This window comes from Rhododendron vialii, chromosome 9a (assembly GCF_030253575.1).
Source record: "Rhododendron vialii isolate Sample 1 chromosome 9a, ASM3025357v1".
NCBI lineage: Eukaryota > Viridiplantae > Streptophyta > Magnoliopsida > Ericales > Ericaceae > Rhododendron > Rhododendron vialii.
In genome coordinates this window covers 14,872,004-14,892,367 of record NC_080565.1, presented here as the reverse complement: position 1 = coordinate 14,892,367, position 20,364 = coordinate 14,872,004, and the positions used below count along the sequence as shown (strand labels likewise).

Here is a 20,364-nt window from a genome sequence, read left to right as displayed (position 1 = left end):
GAGAAGGAATTCCATAAGATAGCGAGCGGCGCTTCCCTATAGTTGCACTACCCACCTGCAACTCCGGCTCCTACTATACAGCCCCAGGGATATCCCAAAGACTTGTTCTGCTTTGCTTTCGGTACTTAGGTAAGCCTGCCTTCGATACAAAAGTATGCTTGATAGAATTGCTCTTGATATTTCATGTTTCCAGCATTTCAATATATACAATATGTACAATGTATGCTAAATGATTGAATGACTACGACTATGGAGGGACAGGCTAGGGCGGCTCCTAGGAGAAAGAGCGTGCGGCCTCCACCACAGAAGAAGATGGCCAGCACCTCTTCCACTCCTGTCGCTACTCAGAGGCAAACTAGCACTACACGACCAGGGACTAGAGGTATAGAGATTGTCACGGAGAGCGACGAGCCACAGTTCCGCAGAGAGCTGAGGAAGAGGCCGCAGAGAAAAGGCCGGCTGAGGGGCCATCGTAAAAGAAGAGAAGAGAAGAGGAGGAAGAGGAAGAAGAATAAGAAGAGAAGGAGGTGCGCTCACCCTTTAGCAGCGGCTCCGATGACTCTGCCGACGATCCTGGGTACAAGAGAGACCCAAGAGAGAGAGAGGACAACGACGAGGACCTTTTTGACGACTGAGGGCTATCACTGAGCCTCAGTTACTTTGCTGTCTGTTGACTTTGATACCAAATACTTTGCTTTAGGAGATGGGGCATGCGTGCCTTTTAACTTTTGGGCAGATGTGCCTGGTACATGATATTGCTGTTTTGCTCGGGCCATTATGCCGCTTTAGTACATTTCCACCCTTTGCTTGTGGATATCGACTTGCTAGTATATAATAACTGCATTTTCTATTTACTAATCTCCTTTTGATGAGAATTTGGCAAAGGAAAAGAATAAACCTTCCATATATGTCTAACATGCATTGATGAATGATCTGAATCGACAGATAGACATCTGCTTACGCATAAAACTGACTTAGCTCGAAAGAAAATTGGTAGGAAAGCCCCAGGATACAACACGTACCCTTAGACACACGGAAAATAATGAAATTTTGGGCATTAATGAGTCAAAATTCAAAATTCTCCTTCTCAAAGGAAACCGCCACTTTTTTGAGACCATATAGATGTACAATGACTTGTTCGAATCGATGAAAACGACCCGAGACGTGAAATAAACCGAAGAATGCTAAAATGTCGCAAAACTGGACATAAGACATGAAGGATGACTTGATATAGTCCCGGACTGAAACCGACACCCCCATGCAATCATATTAGGCTTATAGGACACGCACGGTATGACAAAACTTGGCAAAAGTCCCTGGAACGGATTTCAACCTCTTGAAACCTTGATTTGAACTTGAAATGAGCCGCCGGACATCCGAAATCTTCGTTAAGCGTGACGTTTGGTATCCGGCGCTTTGACATAGTCCCATATACCATTTATGACTTGTATGAACCATCAAACTTGCAAAATAGGCCTTAGAATCGAAACGGACACTCGACGACAGCAGCTACTGTAGAACCTGTTTCTGGTATTCTAGCTGGCGTGCGCCAGTAGTTTGGTGGCGTACGCCAAAGTCGAGGGACACACATGCGCCAGTAGATGACTGGCGCAAGCCAGTCAGGCTTAATGCAAATCCACTTATCTGACCAACTGTCCTTTCTCAGGGGGCTCCTTATCTTCAAACACCCAACACCCCCCCCCCCCCCCAACATAGTTTACACACGGTTTTTGGGCTTTCAGAGGACAGAGTCCTTACTTACAAGGTTCCTTGGAAGTTAGCACTTAGCTTTGAATGTAGCACAGGAACAAGGTAACTTCTTTGGCCTATAAAACAAAAAGATGTACGCATTGTTACACTCACACCTTTACTGTTTTTCCTATATCTAGCACACTTTTGTATTTCTAATAGAAAACCCCCTCCCAACCTTACTCAGGCCTTGGTTAGTGCAATTTCTGTTCGTCAACTGGTTGAACTTCCAATACCACGGCCATGCCTCGTTCCAGTATCATTGTCACGTGTCGCTCCGTCCAGTGCTTTTAAGAGCTGCTCTCCGGTTCTGGGACCCCAATGTCCATGTCTTCCGCTTTGGTGATGACGAGCTATGCCCGACCGTTGAGGAATTCTAGGCGTATGATGTGAAATTTTAATGTACTTGCAAGCGCACGAATCGTACCAAAGTTAGTAATGCAAGAGTGAGGTCGAACCCACAGGGACTTGGTGATTTTTGTAGGAAAACTAAATAAACTTAAATCGATTATACCCTAACCTAGTTGACAAAAGTATGATTGGTTCTTAAACTAAAGATTAAATAAATAATGACAAAAGAAAACAATTAAACTAACACGACAAGGTAGTGGAGATTACGATTGAGAAAAGGAACTAAGGTATCGGAATTCACACCCACAAATGTTTATTAACTAATCTTATGCAATGATTTTTTTCTATAATTTCTACACAATGATTTAGAAGCGAATCTTAATCATCATGGATAATATGTCGTTAAACCCTTTTTATTTATATCGACAATATGTTCCGCCTATGCTTCGCAAGTTTAAGCCAAAATCATCAACTGTATCCGCATAAAACAAATCACTGTAGATATCCCATACTTAAATATAAACTTTGATAAACCAAGCAATTCGATTAATCAGGTGATATCAAATCATGGAAAAAAACCCATTCCGATTGAATCCATATCAGAGTCTCTACCAAATTAATTAATGAGATCAGAACAATAAACTATGAACGCACGTAGGAAAAATAAATTGCATAAAACCAATCAATAATATTCATGAGGTTTCATCCTCAACACTAGTTTAGAAGTTTAGCCTAACATAGATAAAAATAGAACCTCACAAATTATACTTTTGCTCTTCTCGTTCTTTGTTCTGCGTCGTGGCCTCCGTCCCCCCCGGCCGAACTCTATGGTCTCCTTTAAATAGAAGCCAATTGCTGAGGAAATTCCCAATTCTAGTTAAAACCAAATCTCTTATATTGGACCCCACTTCCTCTACTGCCTTAGCCGAAATATATTTAGAAGAAAAACTTTATTCTTTTGTCAAACTCTAATTCCTTTTAAGAAACAGAGAATCCTTTTCTTCTTATTCAATTCTTTATTGTGCATGGTAACAATTGTAGTGCCCTTCAATTCTTTCCTTTCCACGGCTGAAATAGGTAAAATTATCATCTTTCCTGCAAAATTAATAATTCAATGTAAGTAACTAGAAAGATAATAATCTAGTAAACTCTGAGCAATTAAGGGCGAACAATATGTGATATTGGGGTCTCTAAGTAATAATGTTTTGTGCTCATCAAATACCCCCAAACTAGGGCTGTCTATCGGTCGGGTTCGTGTCGGGCCGGACCCGACCCGACATTAATCGGGTTGTGGAAAATATCACCCGAAACCAACCGAATAATTGGTCGGGTTCCGACCGAAACATTGTCGGGTGGGGTGGGACGGGTTCGGTCGGGTTTAGTCGGGTTGGAATTTCAAAAAATTACAGAAATACATTTCAGAAGAGCAAATAAATGCAGATGTAGAAACGTAGAAGAGCAAATCTCAGTGATCATTGTCGATCATCTGGGGAAATACTCATCACATCTATCATCTCTCTTTTCCTTTTTTGAAATCGCAAAATACCAAAAACCAACACGACAATCTTTAAATAAAAAAAATATTATGGGAGAGAATAAGAGAGTGGTTAGCCGTACCAGAGAGAGAGAGAGACGAACCAGAGTTAGCCGTCGTCGTCGTCGATCGGCTGCGAGATTGGGTGGAGAGTGGACTGTGGAGAGCAGAGGAGGAGAGGACTGGCCGGAGAGAATGAGAGAGTGGGGTGGGGGTGGGGACCATGGGGTGGGCGCCGGCGGAGAGAACGAGAGGACCGGCTATGGCTGGAGAAGAGTAGACTGAAGTGAGAACAGAAGTACATAATTTTTATATGGTGTGAACTTTGGTCGGGTCGGGTCACCTGACATTAATTATTTTTCACCCGAAACCCGACTGACAAATAGTCGGGTCTGAATGAGCCAACCCGAACCCGACCGACTGTCCTGTTCGAAACCACCCGGAGGCTGAGTTTTCGGGTCGGTTTTTTGGACAGCCCTACCCCAAACCTACATTTTGCTAGTCCTCGAGCAAAAGAAATGAAAGAAACTAAGTTAAAAAAAAAAAAAAACTAGTCCTTTTTCGGAGGAGTCCGATTGCATTTTGCGTATGCTACAAGCCTTTAAACCCCTAGGTTGCCCCAGTGGACGAGTTATAGTCTCGCGAGGGTTTGCCGTGAATATACCCACAAAATTCTTAAGAAGATGACACCCGATTAGAATTTCAAAACATATTCTATTGCCTCTCAAAGTAACTAGTGTGAGAATAACACAAGTTAGAGGCAAGATATTTCATCCATTAACAAAGTTAAACAAGTAAACATTCTAATCCTAGTTAGCACAAAAATGGTTCCTTTCACATATATCTGGATAGAAAGAAATCACAAGGCATGCGTGTAAAGTGAAAAGTCACACAAAGATGTTCATTAACCTCGAAAACAATACACGCACCTTCAATGTCTCAATACTCATCAAAATGCTTATATCAAATTATAGCCCCTCCCTTGATTCATATTGTTTTCTCTTTCTTTCTTTTTTTTACATTTTTTTTCTTGTGGTCGTGCAATGCCTTGGTCCCTTAAGCTTTCTAATTGACCCTTGTAGAGAGTTTTAGGCCAGTGACACCCAAACCAAACGGCTTTAGGGCACTAGATGTGGAGAACACCCCAACGGACTTAATCACTCGAGTCAAAAAGACTACGAACCCAAGCTAACCACACATGACAATCGCAGAACTCTCCACCGTTTAACACGAACACTCACTGCTTACTGAGGCAAGAGGCCCGATTACTAAGTGAAAAGCCCGAAAAAACATGCACTTTATTATTATTATTATTTTGATGGGGAAAAAGGGCATTAAGCACTCTATTAAGACATCTGACTCATACTGAGGCATCAAAAATATATGTATGGTACTTGAGGTCAAATCCAACTCTAAGTGTGACGGTGCTCGTGCAAAGGCATGTACATAAGTGATTAATCGCTATCCAAACATAAGTGATACAAACCAACTAAGTGCCTCTCATCAATGCTTATGTTCACAAGTTTAACTCTATCAATAAAATCATATCAAGACTCTAACTTGGGCAACAGTCAAGCTAGCACTAATTAGAAACCAACAACCATGCCAGAAGTCCAAATCAAGCATCCTCAATTTTTTAAAATTGACACAAAAATTGCAGTAAATAAAAATAATAATTAAACCACAATTGCAGAAAACACATTTTTTTTTCAAAAAATAATAGTCTCTCCCCCAAACCTAAATGATGCATTGTCCTCAATGTAGCGAAGAATAAATAAAACATGAGAAGTTTTAAGGGTTACCTCATATGGTGAACAAGTTCTTTTTTATTTCCTGCAATTGGTTAGTGACAAAAACAAAAAGAAAAAAGAAAAAAGAAAAAAAAAGAAAACGAGAAAGAAAATAAATAAAAAAAAAATGACCGAGAACAATTAAACACTAATAGCAACACCTGGAAAGAACAATTATGTCATTTGCTTTTATCCCTTTTTTATAATTGACGATGAGTGGATCTTTCCAACAAAATATAGTTGACACAAACAAATTTAATTTAGCAAATTGTGCAAACAAATGTGTCATGTACATAGCAAAAACAGAGGCAGGATCATCATACAATGGGAATGCATGTTTGAAAATCAACGTTTTTAAACAAAACTTACGAGTTGAAGGTAAGAGATCAATTTTGAATTCAAAATCCCACTCAGTTCCATCGGTGCCAACTCTACTGTTGTCTACTATCATTTCTTCTTTAGTATTATCACCATGTGAAGGAAAGAAATTGCGGTTGACCATTACCGGCACTAAAAGTTCAACGCTAAGATCGGGTGGTTGAGGTTTCTACTCACAATCAAGTGGCTCTATAACACGTGGGAGCACTGGTGAGGAAGAAAGTTGAGAAGACTCCCCATTCGATATCCATTCCTCAATACTTGACCAGAGAGAGTCTACCAAAGTAACTACTTGCTTAGTCACATTAATATCAAAGTTGCAATCAAAATTAGCTAAGTCAGACTCTAGTGGATCTTTACAATCAAATTGGCTGAGCATAGTGTTGTCAAGACTATTTATCATACAAACAGCACTTACGTACACCTTCCTCTAAGGGTTTTTCGCCAGTGTCAAAGATAGTAAGTTCAAAAGTAACATTCCCAAATGACATTTTCATCACCCCGTTCCTACAATTAATTTGAGCATTCGAGGTAGCTAAGAAAGGACATCCTAAGATTACACGAATTTGTCCACGTGAGTGATGAACAGGCTGAGTATCTAAAACAATAAGGTCCGCTGGAAAATAGAACTTATCAACCTTAATTAGCACATCCTCAATGACTCCTTTAGGTATTTTAAGAGACCCATCAGCCAATTGCAATCTTACAGTAGTGGGTTTCAGTTCCCCCAATCCTAATTGCTGGTACACAGAATATGGCAATAGGTTGACACTAGCTCCCAAATCTAACAAAGCTCGCTCGAGGTGATGATTACCTATTGTGCACGAAATTGTAGGACAACCAGGATCTTTATACTTGATAGGGATTTTGTGCTGAATAATAGAGCTAACGTGTTCGGTCAACAATACTTCTTTTGGGGTGCTAGTCTTCCTTTTTATAGAGACTAGGTCTTTTAAAAATTTAGCATAAGAAGGCACTTGTCGAATGGCATCTAGCAGTGGAATCTTGATTCTTACTTGCTTAAATGTCTCTAGAATATCTCCATGGTCTACACCTTTCTTAGGGGCTACTAGTCGTTCAGGATATGGAGCTTTAGGGATGAAACTCCTACGTTCGGGTTCTTTGGGAGGTTGAGGCAAACTAGATTTCTGGACTTCAGTGGGACTCTGCCTTTCTTCTTTCTCAAACTCCCCTAAACTATTCTCTATTGGCATACTTACCTGATTGTCAACCTGATTTCCTGATCTAAGGGTAACAATGGATTGAACCTGCTCATGCTCATAGGTAGAGTTAGAGTGGTTACTAATATCAAATTGCCCTTTTGGGTTTTGTATCAGCTGATTAGGGAATTTTTCTTTCTCTATCTCTACCATTTGACTAGCCAACTGACCCATTTGATTTTTAAGCTCGACAATGGCTTGTCTAGTCATTTTCATGAATTCCTGGAGAGAGTCTTCTAAAGATGATTTTTGTTGCTGAGGGGCAGCCGGTTGAAAATTAGATTGGGGAGCTTGAGGGTGATAAAAATAATTTTGGGTCTGATATGATTGATTAGAAGGACGAAGGCTTGACGGGAATTGATTTTGCCATTGCAAAGGTTGCCCACCTACATTTGAAGAGGAATTATTTTGCCGCCATGGCAAATTAGATTGATTTCTCCAATTGGGATTGTTTGTCTCGGAGAAAGGGTTTGTAAACGATTTTCCATAGTTGTTGAGTGCATTTACCTGCTCAGCACAATATTCAGAATGACCAACCATGGAAGGACATGTTTGTGTTGTGTGCATGGAACTAGCACAAAGGGAACACACTTCTCTTTGAACTTGATTGGCGGACTCCATAGTCCTACTTAAAGTTAACGCCTCAACTTTGCGGGTAAGACTATCTAGTTTAGCTCTTACATCAAAATCTTCCGTAACTTCGTATTTGCCTCCTTTTCTAGATGAGTTAGATTGCTTATATCTAGGATTAGAAAAGTCCCATTGCTGAGAACTCTCAGATAAGTTTTCAAGAAATTGATAAGCCGTATCATCTCTAAGATTTAAGAAACTACCACCGTTCATGGATTCAATCATATTGGGGTTAGATTGAGTTAAACCGTCGTAAAAAATTTGAACGAGCCTCCACGTCTCAAAACCATGGTGGAGACACTTAAGGAGATTATCTTTAAACCTTTCCCAGCTTTCATAAAACTTCTCATACTCTTCTTGACAAAAATCCATAATTATTCTTCGCAAAGCAATTGTTTTGGACATTGGAAAAAATTTGAAAAGAAATTTTCTAACAAGAATGTCCCATGAAGTTATTAAACCTGAGGGCCGAGAATTCAACCATGCCTTTGCCTTTTCCTTCAAAGAAAATGGGAATAACCTGAGTCGAGCAGACTCGTCAGAAAAATTTGGGAACTTAAAGGTAGAGCAAATTTCGAGAATATCTTTTACGTGCATATAAGAGCATCCGCAATGGGAATAATCAAAATCGATAACCAAAATGTACCACGTCAGCATTTGATTATCCATTTAGTTCATAATCAAACCTAACAAACTTGATCTCCACATTGGTTATTTTTGTATCTCTATAAAAAAACGCCCCCACAATACGCAATGCATCTATGTCCAATTGCAAACGAGTTCCAATCACGCACCCGACCACACCAAATTATTCGTCTCGATGAGACGATTCTAATGTGAGGTGTTTTTTAATTTTTTAGTTTTGAATTTGGTTATTGAGTTTGGTTATTGAGTTTTGGTTATTGGTAAAAGTTGTTAAGTTTGGTTATTCAAAGGTCAAAATTTGATGAGTTGCTAAGAGGTTGCTAAGTTTGGTTATTACAATGTGAGCACTTTTTTGAACAAAATATTAACCTTTAGCAACTTTTTAGTTTTGATTATTACATTGTGGATGCTCTAAGGCTCCTCATTTTCCATACCTCGAAATGTAGGCAAAAGTTGAAATATTTGTGGTTTCAGCTCAAATTGTGTAGCGTTGGTTGTGGGTAATACTATGCAGGATGGTGGGTTCGTGGTAATGGGCGAGAACAACTCTCTAAGGGCGTGTTTGATTGCAGATTTCGTTTTGGAGGGATTCGTAATGAGGTGGGATTAGGATTGGGATTAAGAATGAGGTGGGATTATTAATGAAGGGATGAATCATTCATTCATGTTTGTTTTGCACAGGATTAGGATTGGAATTGGAATTGAGAATGAAGTGAGATTGTAAATAACATGTTTGTTTTGGCTAGGATTAGGATTGGGATTGGGATTGAGATGGGTTTTTAAACTAGTCTTGCTCAATCCCATGGGGATGGGATTAGTAGTAACACCCCCCCACCCCCATGGTATTGCTAATACCCCCATTTTGGGGAATTAACAATCCCATGGGATAACTAATCCCCATCCACAAATGCCAACCAAACAAAGAATTAACAATCCTATCATCTTCTCAATCCCAATCCCTCCCTCCAAGAGGGTTATCAAACACGCCCTAAGAGTTTTAGGCTTTTAGCATTTTCAATGACTTCTCCCATTTTAAAACTCTCTTCTTCTTTTTTTTGAATTATTCCAAGATAGAAATTACGTTCTAACGACAGCAAACACTACAACAAAAAAATACCAATGGTGACACCTTTTGGTAACCTTTGGTGACAAAAAAATGATGTTGACACGAAATGTACTCAATGGTGACAGACAATTTGACTGTTTGTCACTGAAAACCTCTGGGTAAGCAGAGCCTGGCTCGCCAAATATTGAGGGGATTTGGTGACAGGAAATTTGTCGAAGACAATTTCGGTGACAAGCATAAAGTTGTCACTGAAAGGTCTAAAAATTTGTCACTCAAGACAAGTTTCGGTGACAACCATAAAGGTGTCACCGAAAGGTTTGAATTTTCGCACTCCCGGGCTGCTAAAAACTTGCCGCGCTTATAAAAAGTTAAATAAATTTTTTTTTTCATTCAAAACGAGGTCGGTTTTTCTTTTCGCAAAAACATGCAATCGGCTACTTGTACAGATATTTTTCACATAATATGCATATATATTTTTGTGGGGCCCATATCAGGGTCCCACAAAATGATCTAAACCACTAATTTTTTTGAAAATAATTTTTGGAGGGTTTCTATAAGAAATCAGTTCCAACAAATATTGGTAAGGGTTTTTTCAGAAATCGTAGGGCGAATCATTCTGTTTTGCCGTACGATTTCTGAGAAAGCCCTTACCGATATCCGTTGGAGTTGATTTTTTACAGAAATCTTCCAAAACATATTTTTAAAAAAAATGAATAATTCGGATTGTTTTGTGGGATGCCGATATGGACCCTACAAAAATATATGTGCATGATATGTGCAAAAACATTTGTGTGGAATCATTACCGAGAATCCAGCCCTAATTTTACTCCAACTTTACTCTCTCCACTTACTCTGCCTCTCTCCACTCCCACTACCACATGGCCCCATTCCAAAACGAAGACTTTGAGCAGCGACGGCGACGGTGACCCCGACCATAAACCGACGGCCGTCACTCCGATCAGCCCAGGTATTTTGCTGTCCCTCTCAATATCTCGCCTCATCATTCTCTCTCAAGATCACAAAATATGTCTCTGTCTCTCTCGATCTCTCTCTTTCTTCGTGTAACATTTTTTTTTTATTCTATCTTCACTGAGAAGGCAGCACGCTTCATCTCCACCCCCTTCCTCACCAGCCCGAACTCGCCAGCACCACCACCACACTCTGTGAGTTTTGGTATTCCTCCACTCTCCAATCTTCCGATTTCTTGACTTTTTTGTTTTGCATGTGAGTTTTTAATTCAAATTTGTTGATTAAAGTTCAAATCGGAAGCTTCCAAGTCTCGTGGGTTTCTGCAGAGGGATCGAAATCTGGTCTTTGGATGCTTTTTAAGTATGGCGATGTTCTCCTAGGGTTGTTTTTTTTAATCTGCAAACATAAACGTGATTGGTTGTTGTTTAACACTGTTGTCAATGGTGATAGCAAGATGATATAAAAAAGGGGAATTTTTAGGCCGGCCCAAAAAATTAGGTTCGGTCTTATTTTAGTCCTGTACAATTATTTGTATTTTTTATTCCAACCATGCCCTTCCACGCGCATCAGCGCACGGAACTAAAGAACATCTAGTATAGAAAAATTATCCAATGCTCCATGAGCACTGATGCACCATTAAAACATTGTTTAAATTTCAAAAAGTCATATCTTTTGTTGTAGATATTCATTTGTAAAAAAAATTATGTTTTTGGAATCTACTCGACGATATCTACTAAACAAGATCCATATTGAATATGAAATTATGAAAGATTAAAAAAATACCATTTGCTATGAAAAAATTCTATGAGAACTGTTTCTATGAGAATTGTCCATGAGAACTATTTCTATGAGAACTGTCTTTATGAGAACTGTTTCGGACAAAATACTCTTAGTTATGTGAACTGGCTATGGGAACTGTCAATTCTCATAGTCAGTTCTATGAGAATTATTTGAAATGACTATGTGAACTGAAAAGTACACAGTTTAAATAGTCTCAACACACACTAAAATACACAGTTCTCATAGAAAATACGTAGTTGTCATAGAAATACACAGTTCTCATGGACAATACTCAATTCTCATAGAAAATACACAGTTCTTATATATAGTTATCATGGACAATACACAATTCTCATAAAAAATACATAGTTCTCTTAGAAAAATACACAATTTTTTTTAAAAAATACACTGTTCTCATAGAAAATGCACAATTCTCATAGACAGTTCTCACAGAAAATACACAATTCTCATAGAAAATACACAGGTCTCATGAAAAATTCATAGTTCTTATAGACAATTCTCATGAACAAATACACAAATCTCATAAAAAATACATAGTTCTCATAAGAAAAATAGAATTCTCATAGAAAATACACAAATGAATAAAAATACCCCTGAACTATGGCTATGAGAACTGAGGCTATGAGAGCTATATTTTTAGAATCAATTCTTGAATCATATTATTTTGAACAAAAATACCTTTGGTTATGTGAACTAGCTATGAGAACTGTCAAGTCTCATAGTCAGTTCTATGAGAACTGCTTAGTTCTCATAGAGAACTGACTATGTGAACTGAGTTATGAGAACTGACTATGTGAATTGCCAATTTCCATAGTTAGTTCTATGAGAACTGTCAATTTTCATAGTCAATTCTATAAGAATTGGCTATGAGAAGTGACTGTTCTCATAGAGAACTAGCTTTCTGAACTAATTATGAGAATTGGACTATGCGAACTGAAAAATACACAATTCACATAGTTTTACCACACACTAAAATACACAGTTCTCATAAAAAAAATATAGTTCTCATAGAAAATACACGGTAACAAAAATATCCTTGGCTATGTGAACTGATTATGAGAACTGCCAAGTCTCATAGGCAGTCTCATAGGCAGTTCTATAAGAACTGCTTAGTTCTCATAAAGAACTGGCTATGTGAACTGAATTACGAGAACTGCTTATGTGAACTGCCAGTTCTCATAATTAGTTCTATGAGAACAATACACAATTCTCATAAAAAATACACAGTTTTCATAGAAAATTAGTTCACATAGTTTTACCACATACTAAAATACACAGTTCTCATAGACAATACACAGTTCTCATAAAAAATACACAATCCTCATGAAAAATATACAGTTCTCATAAAAAAATATACAATTCTCATAAAAAAAATACTCCCTCCGTCCCGCAATGTTTGGCACTTTTGTGCTTTTCCTTGTCCCATAATATTTGGCTGCTTTGAAAAGTCAATAGCAAAATTAGGTGAATTTTCCATTTTACCCTCTCTTTTTTGCACTCTAAACAACAATCTATTCAAAATTCAAAGAAACAAAAGTACACTTTTCAATTTGGGAGCCACAATTACCGCCAAAACTTTTTGGTATCTGGCCCAAATTTGAAAATTTTCAAATAGTGTTGAAATTACATAAGGGTAAAATTGGAAAGTTAGCTCATCAATTGTACATCAAAATTTTTCTCTTAAAAGTGGGAATTTCCAAAAGTGCCAAACATTACGGGACGGAGGGAGTACACAGTTCTCATAGACAGTTTTCATAGAAAAATATACAGTTCTCATAGAAAATACGCAATTGTTATAGACAGTTCTCATAAACAATACACAATTCTCGTAAAAAAATACATAGTTCTCATAAAAAATAAACTTGCACAAAAATTTTCTAAAATTTTCAACCATATCAGAAATTTTCCCAAAAATCTTCCAACAATTTACAAATGCACACAACTACTTCTTTCTAGATTCCACCATTTCCACCTCCTGTACATATTCACTCAAATAGGAACGAATAAAGAGGCACCCACCGATTAGGACTCTCTCTCCTATTTAGTTTGAAATGCAATTTGCAGTGTGGGATTTCCTATGACGACATTGATCACCACTGCTGTAGAAAATACACGATTCTCATAGACAATATATAGTTCTCAAAGAAAAATACACAGTTTTCATAGACAGTTCTCATAGAAAATATAAAATTCTCATAGAAAATACATACACAAACGAAAATTAAACAAAAACAAAAAAGATAATCAAAATCAAATATAGTTATAAATGTTTTCAAAATCAAATATAGTTATCTTGCCTAAACTGTTACTAGCAATTCTTACTGTTTCGTAAACTACTGCAATTCTATGGAAAACAGTAATGCAATTTCTACACAAATCATTATACATCTTCCCCCAAATTTTTATACTTTTTTTTCGAAAGTGTTTCGTAAAGGAGAAGAGAAAGGGCATATCTCGGCTGTGCTCATGATAAAACATTGGAATCACCGCCATCCAATGAAGAACTTGACGTCTACGACGAAGAAGATTCTATGATTTCGATCAACACCGTTGCGTCAATCAATCACCACCGCTGTCGATCGGCCAGAGCCCATCAACTTGAGCACTCCACTGCCTATCGCCACCACCCCTTTTGTGTCGATCTGTCACGTCGTCATCTCGAGAACGGAACTGGACGTGTCCGTGGTGAACCAAATCGCCGTCGAAGAAGTGATCCAGCGGCCAATCTCTGCCGTGAAGGAGCTAATCGAGAACGGTGGCCTCAAACTCGTCCAAGTCTTCGACGACGTCCACAGCATCCGTGTACGTTAGTCGGCCACGGCCACGTCGTCGTCATCTCAAGAACCAAATTGGTATGGGCTCGGTTTGGCTTGGTTGAAGATCTGTGGTTGGATTTGGGGAAATCGGTGACTGAGATGGAGTATTTCAGAGAGATAGGTGTATGGCGGGAGAATGAGGTTGTCGGTGTTGTCAGATTCTTCTGATGGATCATCGTCGTCGGGGAGTAATAGTGCCAGGTCCCTCTCTCGGGCAAAAAAGTCATTACGCGTGTAACCGAGCCTATGCTGGTTCGGCAAAAATATTTCAGGGTTTGGTTCAAACCGAACCTAAAAAAGAGGATCCGTCTCTAATTTTCTATATAAAAAAATATATACCTACACCAATCTTTTGTACTTTCCTCACTTTCGAAATCTTTTTCCCTATATTTTACTACTAATTGCTGAAATTTAGAAGGAGTTTAATATTATGATTCCCCTTTTTTAAATAATGTTAGAATAGTTTTTTAGTTTCTTGCTATCTAATCGAAATGCGTGAATCCACATGGATATCTATTTATATTACTAGCATTTAGAATTATGAAATATTGCTATGGAATCTATATAACTAATCATTCACACTTCTCGAAAATATAATTGAGAAGTGCGTGAATCCACTGGTAAAAGCCCTTACTTTCTCAATGGAATTACTTGTATGAAGAAAATAGTTTTTGCAAATCTAATTCCATGCTAGCAATTCCGCTGGTCCTGTTTAATACAGTTGGCTATATCAGGAATTTTTTAAGTGCCAAAAGGGGTGTTAAGCCAACTCAAGTGAATTGGGCTTTCTATGCTAATTGGGGTTTACCTTAGAAGGTTTTTTCTTAGCTTAAATATAGTGTATATATTGCTTTGTTTTCTGTTTTCTGTTGGCATGTTTTGCTTGTAATCCTTAGGACTAGTATTTCAGTTATTATGTATAACAACACAATGATCAGTTTCATTGTTTCAACATGCTTTGAGGCTGCTAGGGTCAATGGAGTCAAGAGGTATGCTGCCCTAGGTTTTGGTCAATGGAGTCATGATCGTGGATCCATTATTCAGCCTGCTCTTCCAGAGGAATCCAGAGCAGAGCACCTTTCCCTCTCTCTCGATTTCTCGATCACTCACCAGCCTCTCGATCTCCTCTCACTCAACCCTCTCTCACAGTGATTCGCACAGTTTGCCCAACGCCGAGTTTGACAACTCCACCTTTCTTCCTCAGGTTTGTTCTGCCACTCTCTTTGTACATTTGTTTATTTACCGATCTAAAACCCCATTGTTATCAGAAAACCACTATTTCTAAACTCTGAATTGCTGGATCTAAAAAAAGGGTTGTATTTGTGCTTTGAAAAAAAATGAGCAGTGAAGCTAGGGTTTCATTACGGAATAGAGTTCAAAAGGTGATTGATTGAGGGCTATCTTCTCATGCTAAGGTTTATATGACCCAAATCTGAAAGCTATTACAGCCCTTCCATTCGTGTGTGAGAAAAAGCATACTAAAGTAGTTAGGGTAGTTTTGTTGCCTTGCTTGAATTCATAAACCAGGCATTTTGTTATGCAAACGTATATATGATAGGTGTTCTGTGGCACATATACTAAAAATATTTGTTCTCGATATCATTCTGAAAGCTGAACTACTGTAATTTATGTCGTAGGTGCTCTTTGTTTCACCAGAGAGGTTTTAAATATCGAGTTATGTCTATATTTTCTGCCACTCCAGTGATATCACTTTTGGTGGTGGATGGAGCTCATTGTGTTTCAGAATGGTGAGCTGTTGCAATGCCATTTGACTTAGTACCTTCTAACATGGTATTACCGCATGATTAGACTAAATTGAAAATACTTGAACAGGTCACATAATTTCCGGCCTTCATATATGAGGCTCAGGGCATCCTTACTTCGTACTAGGCTTAATATTCAATGCATTCTGGCAATGACTGCAGCTGCGCGCAACCACCAAAACTTTGGACGATGTAATGTGTGAACTGGAGATTCCCCAAACAGATCTCATCAAGTCAGTCCATTTGAGGGACAACTTACTGTTGTCAGTTAGTTTGAGCAGAAACAGGCAAGTGTGGATCAATAAAATATTTAGGTACCATGCCTTTGTGTTTTTATGCATGGTGGACGATTCATTAGCTATATCAATGTTAATCACTCGCTGTTTTTCATTTTATCCTTTAGTACTGTTTGTCTTTGATTCCTTCACAATTTTTTTTTCCATTATAGAATGAAGGATCTGATGTCGTTTCTCAAGTCCTCCCCCTTTGTGGACATTAAAAGCATCATTATATACTGCAAATTTCAGGTAACCACACGAGTTTTTCCTGCCAGATATACATGTATCCTACGATTTTATTTTTCTTCACCATAGAACGGAACTGGATGGAGAGTTATTTTCATCACAGTGATGACTAGCCTTTTATTAATCAACTTTTTTGCAGTTTGAAACTGATTTGATCAGCAAACACTTATGTGACAACAATATTTCGGCAATGGTTAGCTTCTCATTTACTTTCATGGTTCACTTGGATGCACTGTTTATAGAGCATGAAACTAAATTACTCTTCAATTCTAACATGACATACTTCTCAAAACATTAGAGTTACCATAGTGGTATAGCCAATAAGGATCGAGCCGTGTTCAAGGATTATTTTGTTCCAACAAGATAAGAGTTTGGAACATATTGCCATATTAAACCATATCTTCTCTATTTATGTCTGACATATGGTGAATTCATCTACTTGCATTAGTTTTCCCCTAAAGGTTGTAGCAACCGTGGCATTTGGCATGGGACTTGACAAGAGGGACTTTGGAGCTGTAAGAATTAGGAACTTAATTAGGCATTGTCTCTCATAATTGATTTCAGGAATTTATGTATTCTAAAAGTCAGCAATCTCAATTTTCTATCATTGCATAATTGTACGTGGCTGTCTAAGCACAGATTTTGGTATTTGGGTTGACCATTCTTGTGCATAGGTTCCTACTATACACACTGCAATTTGGTGGAGTTTGTGGTGGTGCTTGTCTGGTAGAGTTTGTTAGGCGTTGATGTTTTTGTGATCTTTTTCTGCATTTAGTTAGTTTTTTTTTCCCGATCGGCAAAGCTAGTTTGCGTTTGAATTGCTCTGAAACTTTGCATTATCCTTCGTTCTCTAGTGCTTTTCAATGACTATAGAGTTATAACAATTTGAATTGCTCTGAAACTTTGCATTATTTGACCTGTTTTTAGTATGTTTATTTGTTTTTTGATAGAATTGAACTTTGAACTTAATTACTTGGGATACTTTTGAATGTGGGGGGATGGGGTTCCCATTGTCACTATTATTTTTTTTTGGTAATGCAGAATATTTATCTCGAGTGCATGCTAGTTTGCGTGTACCTCAAATTAATTCTTAAAGTTCCTTCCACAACCCTTTTTACACACGTAAAGAATGAGGTGACTTGAAGAATCATTGACAAGAATAATCGACTATGAAACTTACTTTAGGTGGGTGCAAACTGCTAAGTCTCAACCCCAAGACCAACCCAACCCAACACTTGGCCGGGTTATTAATTTAGGAGTTTGTCTCATCCTTTTAACCAACTCAATCACATAACCCATGTGGGTTGGGTCCGGTCCGAACCGACCCATTTTTCTAACAGAGCGGATCAAAAAGAAAAAAAGGACCAAAGGTGAGTGGTTAGAAAGAAATGGGTTTTAGAAGCATCTCATCATCGGGGTTGGGGTTCCTTTTTCACATTTGGTTGGTATAGGAATAGGACTCGTATTTCACAAACCAATCTTGCACTTCATTTTCTAAACGACTTATTAAATCCAACTTTAGCAATGAATTGATTAATCCAACGTCTTTATCACAAAACTTGTACCAAACTTCAACAGTTCAACATACGTGTGTTCAATGTTTAGCTAGTAGTACTCTATTAACTAAGCAGGGATTATATAGGTTTTGAGTAGCTTGATTTCTTATAGTAGTTATGTAGCTATCTGGACATGGTTTCTTAGTGAAATCTGTTAATCCCGTATCAATCAACAATTCTTCATTCGGATCTCCTTTGTTAACTTGCCTTTGGTGTGGAGGCAATATGGTCATCCTAGGAGTAGAACTTCATTTAGAAAGCTATGAACTAGAAGCATGTCAGACAAGTGTGTCTGAAGTGTGTCCATGTCTTACACGTTTTTGACACCGACACTTTGGTTTTGGCGAAGTTTTGTTGCCACGTAGGTTGCATTTCATCGATATTATGTAGAATGACATCAAAATCTAGGTTGGGTAGCTCGCTTAGTCACTCATGAGTCATGCCATAATTCGTCATATAACAACTTGGAGCAAAATCTCTTTCTTTTTCAAAACCTTTCATAGGCTTGACATGTTACATAATTACTTCTTTTTTATGCGCAATTTTGTACAGGTAAGTAAGGAGATGGAGTTGCTTTTTGGCAGTTAACCAAGATGGAGTTGAAGATTTTTTGGTAGTTAAATAGAACACTTGTTTTGAGTTCTTTTTGTCATTGGACACACTATGGATATGGATGTTTTGTAGTTTCGGTAATGTTGTTAAGTTTGAAATGGTTATTATTGGAGGATGAATGTTTTGAAAGGTTTTGAAGTTGGATGATGAATGTTGACTTATTGGATATTTGATTTAAATGATATTTTGGTTCTTCGCAATTTAAGTTTTGCTAAGTTGAATGTTAAGATACAAAAAAATCTGAAACTTTGTAAGCAGGTGAAAACAATATATGGAATAAAGTGTATATTGCTGCTAAAGTCCTATTTTTGGTGACACGCAATTGGTTGTCCTGGTAGATACTTTTAGAACAGAAAAATTTCTCTTCTGTGAATCGTTATTGTCCGTGACATAATCACCTTTGTCATAGAAAATCTCTCTTTCGTGACATTATATTGTTGTCACTATTACTTTCGGTCACAATTGTGTCACGGAAAATCTATCTTCGATGACACCAAATTCTTATTACTGTTGACAACATTTCGTGACAACTACACAATTTTGTCACCCTTGACTTTCAGTGTCATGAATACAATGACACCTCTTATTGTGTCACCAAAGATAATAGGTAATAAAATTTGAACTTTTGGTGACATTTTCACATGTCACCGAATGTGTTTTTTTGATGTAGTGAAACCTTATTTGGTACTACCAAGTCAAAACTTGAATATTATAATAGGCAATCAAATGAGACAATAATGCAACTTAACCCAAGTAACAGTTAACTAGAAAAATAAATTACTTAATTGATTAGCTCCTAGCTAATGAGATAAGAACTGGTTAATCAATGTATAGAGAAGCAACGCTGAAAACAATAGATAGATGGAACAAGCAGAACAGAAACAACGAAGTTCCTTTTTTTTTTTTTTTTTGGGTTTGTTAATACTACAAATAACAAGGCAGCAAACAACTTTCTAGCACGAAAGCTCGGCCGTCCAACACAAATAGATCGAAGGCTTCCCTACCTACTGCGACTAATAACGAAACAGAAAACAGCAAAGCAATTTAACGAAAAGCAACTACTACTAAGCACATATTCACGGCAGCCAAAATGCAGGTAATGGAGCGAACTCTTTTTTTTTTTAAATGCTAACTATAACTAGTAGAAGGGAAAAAACCAATTCAAATATCTAGATTTCCTATAAAAAAATTAAGTCCCCGGCAACGGCGCCAAAAACTTGATGTGAAATTTTAATGTACTCGCAAGCGCACGAATCGTACCAAAGTATAGTAATGCAAGAGCGAGGTCGAACCCACAGGGACTTGGTGATTTTTGTAGGAAAACTAAATAAACTTAAATCGATTATACCCTAACCTAGTTGACAAAAGTATGATTGGTTTTTAAACTAAAGATTAAATAAATAATGACAAAAGAAAACAATTAAACTAACACGACAAGGTAGTGGAGATTATGATTGAGAAAAGGAACTAAGGTATCGGAATTCACACCCATAAATATTTATCAACTAATCTTATGCAATGATTTTTTTCTATAATTTCTACACAATGATTTAGAAGCTAATCTTAATCATCATGGATAATATGTCGTTAAGCCCTTTTTATTTATATCGACAATATGTTCCTCCTCTGCTTTGCAAGTTTAAGCCAAAATCATCAACTGTATCCGCATAAAACAAATCACAGTAGATATCTCATACTTAAATATAAACTTTGATAAACCAAGCAATTCGATTAATCAGGTGATATCAAATCATGGAAAAAAAACCCATTCCGATTGAATCCATATCAGAGTCTCTACCTAATTAATTAATGAGATCAGAACAATAAACTATGAACGCACGTAGGAAAAATAAACTGCATAAAACCAATCAATAATATTCATGAGGTTTCATCCTCAACCCTAGTTTAGAAGTTTAGCCTAACATAGATAAAAATAGAACCTCACAAATTATTCTTTTGA

General features: G+C 37.6%; 2 protein-coding genes across 2 annotated transcripts; one reads left to right on the top strand and one right to left on the bottom strand.

Annotated features, from left to right (window-relative positions):
• Positions 1-6,194: 6,194 nt before the first annotated feature.
• Positions 6,195-8,024, bottom strand: LOC131299654 (uncharacterized). The gene has a single exon (XM_058325236.1). It carries the CDS (start codon positions 8,022-8,024, stop codon positions 6,195-6,197), a length of 1,830 nt encoding a protein of 609 aa, XP_058181219.1.
• Positions 8,025-14,992: 6,968 nt separating this feature from the next.
• On the top strand, positions 14,993-18,604 carry LOC131300770 (ATP-dependent DNA helicase Q-like 5). The gene is made up of 7 exons (XM_058326750.1): positions 14,993-15,153; positions 15,652-15,697; positions 15,875-16,026; positions 16,161-16,239; positions 16,376-16,429; positions 16,698-16,779; positions 18,350-18,604. Exons 2-7 carry the CDS (start codon positions 15,695-15,697, stop codon positions 18,415-18,417), a joined length of 438 nt encoding a protein of 145 aa, XP_058182733.1. The 5' UTR covers positions 14,993-15,153; positions 15,652-15,694; the 3' UTR covers positions 18,418-18,604.
• Positions 18,605-20,364: the final 1,760 nt, after the last annotated feature.

Bases quoted from the DNA above. Each gene is read 5' to 3' on its own strand.
- LOC131299654 (XM_058325236.1), bottom strand. From the start codon at position 8,024: ATGGATTTTTGTCAAGAAGAGTATGAGAAGTTTTATGAAAGCTGGGAA.
- LOC131300770 (XM_058326750.1), top strand. The intron at 16,027-16,160 runs GTACCATGCCTT...TTTCCATTATAG, and splicing joins TGGATCAATAAAATATTTAG to AATGAAGGATCTGATGTCGT. The intron at 16,430-16,697 runs GTTAGCTTCTCA...TTTCCCCTAAAG, and splicing joins ACAACAATATTTCGGCAATG to GTTGTAGCAACCGTGGCATT.